A 10,531-nucleotide genomic window follows, 5' to 3' on the forward strand; every position below is an offset into this window, starting at 1 on the left:
GATCAAAATTTATAGTTATTTTTCAAAAAATAAAGAATAAATTAATTAGACGTACCAAAATAGAAAAAATAAATATTTTATATATTACAGATGGAGTGTTATATTATACTACATCTGTCCCTTATTCATCTATCAATTTGTTTTTTGCACGTAATTTTAGAAATATTAGTATTATATTAGGATATAGTATGAATAAAATAGAAAAAACTAAAATAATCTTATTAGTACAGTGTGATATAAGAGTAATGATATTTGTGTAATATATTGTAAGTTGTAAAGGTAATTTTAATATTAATAGAAAGTACAGTTACTAAAAATAGAAATATATATTTTGTTATGAAACAAACCAAAATCGAGAAATTGATAAATTATTAAGGGACGAACGAAATATAAATTACCAGGTCTTTGGTCCCGGAGCTCCAAAAAATCTACTGATTCACACCAGTCTATTACGGGATGAATAAGACCATCACCAACCCACCCTTTCGGATGAGAGGGTGAGACATAATTATATTTTTTTACTAAAAAGTGATAAAAATAAAAATAAAAAATAAAAATTGTTGAAAGTATTTTAAAAAATTAGGTTAGAAATTAAAGAAAATTATGAGAGAAAATGTAATAAACGTAGTGATATTTTGCGTAAATAAATAGAGAATAATAGTTGAATATTTGATTTGTTGACTTTGTCAAAATTAGTTTTAAAGTAAATTCAGCCGATAAACTAAAAAGAAAAATGAGACTAAATTTAAGTAAGAAAGTATTTTTGATTGAATTATTAATTTTTATTGAGTAGATGAAATATATATATATATATTGTATGAATATATGTATATATTAAATTTTTTAAATAACATTTTAAAAAAAATCATATCACTCAAAAACACTAGTCAAATCCTTGTTTACATACATTTTTTTTATTATTATTATCTTGATACTATTTATCAATATATTAATAATATTTTTCAAAAAATCATATTAAATACTTATTTATGCTAACAAGAATATTATATTAAATAATTTTTCTTATTTAAAAGAAAAAAACTAAAAAAAATCTCTATCTAAGTAAACTTTAGTTTAAATATATATATATATATTTTTTTGTTTATAAACAATGAGATATAGTTTTAAAACATCTAGAAAAATCCAAAAAAAATGTGATTAAAATTATTATGCCATTTTAGGACAAGCTAAGTTTAAAGTAAAAAATTTGAATTGAAGTTATTTCAAAAATAACTAAACACGTCCTACAAAATTAAATAGAAAAATACAAAAACATATATATATATATATATAAAATATAGTACTCCCTCCGTTCTAATACAATAATTTTGTTTATCATTTTTGTATGTTCCAAAACAATAGTCTTATTTTCATAAATAACCATATTACCATAAAACTATCTCTACTTTTTTATTTTTATTACGCAATTGTCACTACTTTTTATACTAATATACTCATAAGGGCAAAAAAGTCTTTTACCTATATTTTTTACCCACTACCGATATAATATCAATATTTCTTAAATTTTGTATCTAATCCAATTAAAACTATATTTATCTGACGATGGAGTATTGTATTTTAATTAAAAATCTAGATAATAATATCACTATATATGTTGAAATCATTATGGCCACCCATTTCTAACAAGAATGCTTACCACCTACTAAGATCACTAAACCAGTATAATTAATAAGCACGTGTAACATAAATAAATATCTAAAAAAAACGACAAAATAATTAACTTCGAAAAATATTTGTTACATTCTGTAAACATAAATATAATTAGCTCACTTTTTAAAATAAAAATGTATATATTATCAATAAATATTATCAATTTTTTGAAAATATTGTTTAAAATATTTGTTACATTAAAATACAGTATTTTTATTTTGTATTTAGTATTATAAAACACTAATAGAAGTATTTTTGCAATTTTTTTTTTTTTAATTTGTATTACATTTTGGTATAATAATTAATATTTAAAAATCAACATGCAAAAAGTAAACGAGACCCTCAGAGCCGGATAGTATTTAAACAAAATATAATATTTTATATATAAAAAATAAAATAGAATTATATATATTACAGCTTGGGCCGGCCCAACATGTATGCATATATATATTTCACTCTTCATTTTAGTCCAGTAAGCCTAAATTACTGCCCACCAGGCCACCCTCCCTACTTATTTTTTGGCCCAAAAATGATTTATTTAAATGAATTTTAAATCATTTTTAAATTGTGTGTTAAGTTTGTGTATTTGATTGAATGTATTTTTATTATTATTATTATTTATTTTTTTTTTATGTTAGGTATAAATAGATATATAAATAATATAATATATATATTTTGTCTGTAAGTCAAATGTATCAATTTGTTGTTTTGTCTCTCCAAGTAAAAGATTAATTAATGTTTCATTTTTAGTAAAAGCGCATACTGATTAAATACTTTGTCCGCGCCACCAAATTACGTCAACTTTTTTTTTTTTTTTTTTATTATTATTGTCTCATTCAATAATTATGTCATTTTCTATAAAAATAATTAACAAATAATAACAATTAAATCTCAACTAATTAAAATCAATCGATTTTGGATATATTTGTTTACTTTGTTTGAGTTTGAAATATTTTTATGTTAATTATGTAAAAATATGTCCATAAATAAATAATAATTTTTGTATTGAATTATTGATTTTTTATAAATGTAAAATAGATATTTCTTCCGTCCCAATTCAAACTACTCATTTTACTATTTTCGTCTATTTCACTTCAAAGTATCTCTTTCCTATTTCAGTGAAAATAATCGTACATCAATACCAAAACACCCTTAACTTTTAACTAAATTACAAACATACTATTATTTTGTAATTTACTACAAAATTCCAAATGACCCCTTTGGACCTAGACGAAAGGAGTATTATATATTATGTGAATGTGTGTTATATTGTATATTTTATAATATTAATTGTGAAATATATTAGAAGTTTTTTGTTCAGTAAATATATTCAAATTTTTTATCCGTAATTATTTCACTAATTTATTTTTAATTAAATATAAAAAATATCAAATGATCGAAATATTTTGCATATTATACTGAAAAAAAAAAAAAAAACTCAAATTCCAAATTTCGGTATTCTAAAAATTTCAGTTAAGTGTGATATTGTACCGAACTTTTTCAATACAATATCAGTGTATATAATTTGACATCAACGTTATATATCGAAATATCAAAATTATTTCGGTATGCAACGAAAATACCATATATTATGTTTATATTTTAGTATTCGATATATCAATATATATCAATAATTCGGTATATTGATACAAAAATTATTTTAATTTTTTTCTTAAATTATAAAATTATTTTCAATTTGATATTTCAATATGAAACAATATATACTTATACTTTCACTATACTGAATTCTTAGTATGGTACGGTATATATATTTGTTACCGAGTTTTAATATACTAATTATTCGGTACGATATTGATATATTTGTTTTAATATAACGAAAGTTTTTTTCTTTTGACATTAAAGTAAAAGTAATGTGAAAAGTAAAAAATAACAATATTTTTTTATTTAGTTGATAGTTATTTTTTCTATAAAATAAATAAAAAATTTTGATTTGGACAAACTAAAAATAACAAAATGAAAAATTTACTCTTAGATAGTGGGAATATTTTTTATAATATCGATACGATTTCCTGTTCCACACTTAAAAAAAAATTCAAATCAAAACACTAAACAAACAAACTCATATTTATTAAATTAAAAATTAATATATTAACATTAAGACTGTTCTTTTACCATTTAAAATCAAAATAATAGTATTATTTGTTCCACACAGTTATCAATAAAAATTCACAATTTTTTTCTCATAAAATATAACATCAACATACTCTCTCCGTCCCAGAAAATATGGCACTATTACGGTAGATACAAGAATTTAAGTAAAGTATAATTAGTAAATAATTAAGAAGTGTATTAGTAAAAATAATTATAGATTAAGATTAAAATAAGTACATAGTTTAATTAAAATTAAAAAAATTATAAAATTTAAAATACGATTAAAGTGCATAATTATATTTCCAAAAATAGAAATGATAAGTTATGTGGAACGGACGAAAATAGAAAATAAAGACATATTATGTGAAACGGAGGGAGTACTATTTAAAGAAAAACTCAAATCAACATTCCATTTCAAATCAATTTCAAACTACAATCAAACAAGTAATTCAAAATAAAAAATACTATTTTTTATTTAAATTTTTACTTATTCCAAAAAAAAAAAAAAAAAACAAAGGGAAAATCCTAAATCCACAACACAATTCTTACATTACATCACATTACAATGGTCCAAAAGTATCATCAATAAACATCATAATAACAACAATAATATTACTACCAAACAAGTAAAAATAAAATACAGCAACATATATATTTGCTACATTTTATCAAACATATTATTACAAATCATTCGATGATACATACATATATATATATATATTTTGTATGTATCATCCCATCTATTACAAGCCATTTCTCGTCGTAGGCGGCCCAATAAATAGCTCGGTCACAACTTCTGAACTCTCCGTTTGCGCGCTTACGCTTAATATCTCCTTACGTTTCCCGACTACTTGCTTTTGCTGCAAACCGATCTGTGCAATCAATCAGACAGACGAAAACTTAGTCGAGACAATAAATAAAACAAATTAGTCGAATAGAAGAACATATTCGAGGTTGTAATATTTTTTATATCGAATAATTCTAAGTCGCAGCAAAAACATGTAGTAATTAATAGCATCTGAAAACTTGTGACCTCTTCGCAGAGTCTTTGGTTTTCTTCGCGCAGAAATTTCCCCTGAATTTATTTGTAAGAAATTATATCGATCAATTCAATTTTGTTCGACTTATTGGTTTAAATTAAATACACTTTCAATCTGACCTTCTCTTGTAATCTTTCTATCTCATCCTTGAACAGTTGAGCCTGTAATGATAAAAACATCGAAACCATTTAGATTCCGTTCTTATTTTTATTATTATTTTCTTAATAAAATATCAAACTGTTATTCAAATCATAATTCAAAACTAAAACATAAAATCGAACACAAACCAAACACGCCCTTGTACACTTTTCTTCACTGCATTTTCGGACGACAGATGATAATATTGCCATTGTCCTATCGCGGACAAATTTTTCACACATGAACAAAAATGGATGTATAGAATTTCGATCTTGTTTTTGTACTATGCTATTTGCATTATTATTATTATTATTATTTTTTATTACACGAATATATAATATTTACATTATATTTTTTCACAAAAATCAATAATTCAACAGAAAATATTATTCTTTTTTATATTATCGACATAATTTTTTATACTTTACATAAAAAAAACATCTCCAACTCACACACTAATTAAACAAACACACCCCACATTTCAAACACATTTTCCACTTGGAACATAAAATTCAAAATATATTTTCTACTCGAGAATGATTTCATACCTTCTTCGATCTTATGATTTTGAGGCTTCTTTCCAGCTGGATGTCGACTTCTTGAAGCTCCTCCATCGAGCAAGATCCGAGATTATGCCCCGAAAGCTTCCTGATATATAAATATATGTATTTATATATATACATCGATTCATGCGCCATTGCAAAAATAAAGTTCGAAGTAAATAGAAAGAACCTGTGGGAATTCTCAAGTAGCTCTATTTTCGTTCCCATGTACGCTGCTTCGTTCTTTAAATGCTGCCCAAAAGATTTTTTAAAAATTAAAGCTTTCGATGAGATCTTGTGGAATCAATCTCAGGCATTGCCATTTTTGCTTCGCATCGTGTTCTAACATGAACCTTTGACAGATGCAAAAATTGGACGTAGTTCCGGGACTTCTAGAACCTCAAGATATCACCATATATTCATTACAACCAAAACTTTTACATTAAACATCGGATATGATTCATTTTGCAGCTGTTAATTAATTTTGAAGGAAATGGAATTAGTAATTTTTTTATTATTTTTTTTCCTTCGATTTTTTATTATTCATTTTCCATCATTTTATTTGGTTTTTGTTTCAAATAACTTCTTTTTTTTTTTTTTTTACCATGCAATCTATACATTTTTAAACAGAAATTAGGGCTGTTGTGTTTGTTCTTAAGTTAGATGTAACTTCAATTAGGGTTTAATAAAAAAATTTGCAAGCAAAGCTTTAATTGTGTGAAAGATAATTCAAATTATTAAGTTTACTTTAATGTAAGATAAAGCATGCTGTCTTATATATATATATATATATATATATATTCAGCATGAACTTAATAATTATAATCAATATCTTGATAATAGTTCCCGCAACATATATTATAATTCATCTCAATACAAATACATGATAATATTAAAAAAAAGAAATGAACTTACAACTAATTAGCATATGCTAAACTATAGGTATGTAAATAAAATATTTTAAAATATATGTATAATACTAAAATATATATATATATATATGTTAAAATTTATTAGATTGTATCTAAATTTAAGTTTTTTACTTGAATTTTAATTTGAAAGTATATTAATGGGATCTTTTATATATAAAAAATATATAATTTTACTGAAAATATAACAAAAACTCCAATTTTTCAAAATTAAAAATTATAAATATTATCTTTATATAAAAACTTAAATAATGGTCTTTCTTTAATTTTTGTACAGAACCCATCAAAACTCAAGAAGTGTCCTGCACAAATGCATATTATGAACTGACCACATTTGGTAATAGTCTATAAACTATATAATACTCCCTCCATCCCACCCACGTACCGTGTCTGCTACACTGTAGACACGGTATTTTAGGAGGGGTGTAATTAATAGATAATTAATAATGTATTAGTGAAAATAATTATCCTATAATATAAATAATTATAAATTAAGATTAAGATAACTAATTAGTTTAATTAAAATTTTAAAAAAAAATAAAATTAAAAGGTTTAAAATGAGATTAAAGTGTATAATTATTTTTCAAAAAAAAAAATGACATGGTATGTGGGACGGACAGAAACAGCAACGTGAACATGATATGTGGGACGGAGGGAGTACTATTGATTACAGCAAACAATGCATATTAATATAATACAAATACATCACATAAATTTACAATAGATAATGCGTCAAATTATATGTTAAAACACACAATATATGTTAAATTATTTTCAGCCATGCGATTGAAAAGTAGTTGTTCATGTAAAGAATATTCTAATTTTGAAAAACAAGGTTTTTTTTTTTCTCGTTCTTTTTACTATATAGATTCACATTTAATCAAAAGAATTAATGTATTTTATTTCATTGCATACTAATAAAAGCTCAGACAAACCTGTAAGTGCTGCTCAACTTCTTTGTCCGATTTTCGCTCTTTTGTAAGTTCCATGTATCGTTGAATCGACTTCGGCATGCTGAAAAAGATCGCATATAGGTTCGACAAAGAGATGAAAATTGTAAGCTGTAATAGAATAGCGATGTAAAGAACAAAGTCATGTATGTCTGCATATTATATTGTCATTTTGAATCCATTTTTTTGAGTTTTGATGAATGTTGAATCAGTTTTCTATCGAACAAATGAAAATAGTCGAAGAATGCTCGACCTACCTAAAATTAATTAAATTAGTGTGATAGCCAATAAGGCCAAAACTTGGGTTGGATGGGCAAAATAAAGTTCGGTCGAGCTCAAACATCAAAAGCTAGATGTATTTTTTTCCTTATTTTTATTTACTAATTCTTGATTGGATTAAAAATGTTGATCTCTCTCTTTTTTAACTCACTTATCACTTATTTAAGATCAATCGAGATGTCTCATGACGAAAAGAAAATTTACAACTTGATCGGTGATTCATTAACTTCAAATTCAACGATTATTCATTCTCGTGAAATGTTTGAGATTTTTCTAAATAATAAATGTCGCAAGTTCTTGTATAATCCCTTCCAAGATTGAGCACATAATAAGCCTCGAAAATAGCTTTGTTTTTTTTGTCGATTTTTTACAAAATTTTACTATTCGGGCTTTTATTCTTTAATTTTTCTTCAAAAATATCAAATCAAATTACTATTTTATTTTTTTATATAATACTAAAAATTAATTTTACAATCAAAACATCTATTTTTCTCGCATCAAACAGCTATTCAAATTCAATGTATTACTATTCAAACAATATAAACCAAAAAATCAAATCCAGAAACAAACACACCAAAATGCTACAATGATTTTCACTGATTATTCAAAATAGAGCATGTTGTAGAGCACAATAATACATGATATTCGAAAAAGTAACAAACTCGACATAAGAGAAATCAAACCAAACCAAACCAAATATGCATTTTTGGTGTGTTATTTTCAAATTTTGACATATTACTATTTTATAAAATTATATTATTTTCTTGATCGACATCACATACCGCTATTCAAATTAAAACAAAATTCTAAAAATCACCAACCAAACACACCGGACTCATATATATGTGTGTATTATAGATGGCAGCGGCTACATTACTCATGTTAAAATTTAACATTGTGGCGCAATACAAAATATTATGACATAAAGTACATTGTATATATTAATATAATACAAATACAAAACACAAACTAACAACACAAGCACATGACATACTCTTATCCAGCATACATATAATTATAAACAAACTGCACATGTCTTTATTACAACATGTGTTGTTTGTATTATGGATGCTGATTTGAAAAATTCAAAGCCGTAACCATTACCATTATTAATATATTGATATCCAAATCAAAATAGAATGATTTTATAAAAAGAAAAAATTTGTTGCACTACTATTAATATTTTTTAGAATGTCTTTCTTCCCAGCCCTTTCCTTGTGTTTATTTTCAATCTTATTTATAATCATTTTTGCCCTCAAAATCTTGATAAAAATGTCAAATCAAATGCTCGTTTTATTATTATTATTATTATTATTATTATTATTATTATTATTATTATTATAATTATTGTCATTATTTTGCTTTATTTATAAAAATGATAATAATAAAACCTCAAATCCAATGTGAAACCAACAACAACAAAATATCAATCTTAAAGTGGAATCATATGAATCAGAGGATAGACATTAATGTCCATATGTGTATATCTACACACATACATGTCTGGTCTTTTCTTGTCTGAAAAGTATAAACTCACCAAAAATAATTTTTTTTTTAAAAAAAAAAAAAACCCAAAAACCATAAACCATAAACCAAACCAAAATCATCAACAATACAACAATCAAAAAAAAAAAAAAAAAACCCACTTTATAAATATAGAATTCTTGAAAAAAAGATTTACTAATTATCAAATAAATAAAAACTAGTACTCACTTGGAGCTGGCGAATTCAAAGAGCCTTCCTTTCTGGGAAAAAATGATCAAAGCAACTTCAGCATCGCAAAGAACTGACAGTTCGTAAGCCTTCTTCAAAAGCCCATTTCTTCTCTTCGAAAACGTCACCTGTCTGCTCGATGCATTCTCTATTCTCTTCATCTCAACCTTTCCCCTCACCATACTTGCAAATTTTCTGATCCTTTTTTGAAAAAAATAAAATCTGCACAATGGATGGATGGACCCCTAGAAACCCTAATTAAATTTTCCTGCAAAAAAAAGTTCAGATTTATGGGTTCAAGATTTAGGGGTAGAAGCTGTCTACAAGAACCCTAATTTTAGAATTGGAAAAAAAAGGGGGGGGGGGGGGGGGGGAGGAGAGAGAGATTTAGAAATTGGATTAAAATTAGAAAAAGAGGAGTTCAAAAATAGTAAGAAATGGAGACTTGTCCCAGAAGGGATTGTGAGAGATGAAGCTTTTGGATGGAAGAAAAAGACATGGCCAAAAGAATCGAAGCATAGCAGAAAGAGGAATTTGGGAAGAAATAAGAATAATATTAGATTTCTGTATGTATGTATTTATTTATATGTGTGGAGAGAATTGAATTAGCATTAGCTTGGCCACAAAAATGGCAATGCCCGAGAAAAGGTTGAATCAGAAATTTTTATTAGGGAAGACGAAGGCCATTTCTTACAGTACCTTGTTTTAGCAAAAATGGCCTGCGATATATTTTTTTTTTTTTTTGATTTAGGGTTACAGCTGTTCCATATTTTTATTTTTATTTTTTTTGGGTGATCGTTTTCCTTTCCCCTTATGATTTGTTTGGATGTGTTCAATAGGGTTTTTTTTTTTTAAAAAAAAAATTGTACATATATATATATATATATATCCCAATTTAACTGTTTTTTTCTGATATCTTTCACTTAAAAGTATCTATTCTCTTTGTCAGGTAAATATGTATTTATTTGACCGGGTATAAATTTTAATAAAAATGAGTAATAATAATTATTTTTTTTCTTTTATAGTAAAAACAAAGTAGAAAAATACATAATAATTTTTTACTTAAAAAAAAACGAGAATATTTTTCAATGTCAACCCACAAAGAAAAGTGAGCATAAATTTGAATGACAGATGGTGTATTATTTTTTACTATTAGG

General features: G+C 24.9%; 1 protein-coding gene across 1 annotated transcript; it reads right to left on the bottom strand.

Moving 5' to 3' along the window:
* Nucleotides 1-4,378: 4,378 nt before the first annotated feature.
* On the bottom strand, nucleotides 4,379-10,063 carry LOC127256370 (MADS-box protein SOC1-like). The gene is made up of 7 exons (XM_051282348.1): nucleotides 9,375-10,063; nucleotides 7,368-7,446; nucleotides 5,694-5,755; nucleotides 5,510-5,609; nucleotides 4,943-4,984; nucleotides 4,817-4,858; nucleotides 4,379-4,655 (listed from the first exon to the last, which is right to left on the bottom strand). Exons 1-7 carry the CDS (start codon nucleotides 9,554-9,556, stop codon nucleotides 4,527-4,529), a joined length of 636 nt encoding a protein of 211 aa, XP_051138305.1. The 5' UTR covers nucleotides 9,557-10,063; the 3' UTR covers nucleotides 4,379-4,526.
* Between the last annotated feature and the right edge of the window lie 468 nt (nucleotides 10,064-10,531).

Source organism: Andrographis paniculata, unplaced genomic scaffold (genome assembly GCF_009805555.1).
Source record: "Andrographis paniculata isolate CXL003 unplaced genomic scaffold, ASM980555v1 Contig55END, whole genome shotgun sequence".
Taxonomy (NCBI): domain Eukaryota; kingdom Viridiplantae; phylum Streptophyta; class Magnoliopsida; order Lamiales; family Acanthaceae; genus Andrographis; species Andrographis paniculata.

What these genes read in the sequence shown, in the direction of transcription:
- LOC127256370 (XM_051282348.1), bottom strand. Translation starts at nt 9,556, where the DNA reads ATGGTGAGGGGAAAGGTTGAGATGAAGAGAATAGAGAATGCATCGAGC. An exon ending in TTTGAATTCGCCAGCTCCAA is followed by an intron (nt 7,447 to 9,374) that starts GTGAGTACTAGT and finishes GATCTTTTTCAG; the next exon opens with CATGCCGAAGTCGATTCAAC. An exon ending in ACCAAAGACTCTGCGAAGAG is followed by an intron (nt 4,656 to 4,816) that starts GTCACAAGTTTT and finishes TTGATTGCACAG; the next exon opens with ATCGGTTTGCAGCAAAAGCA.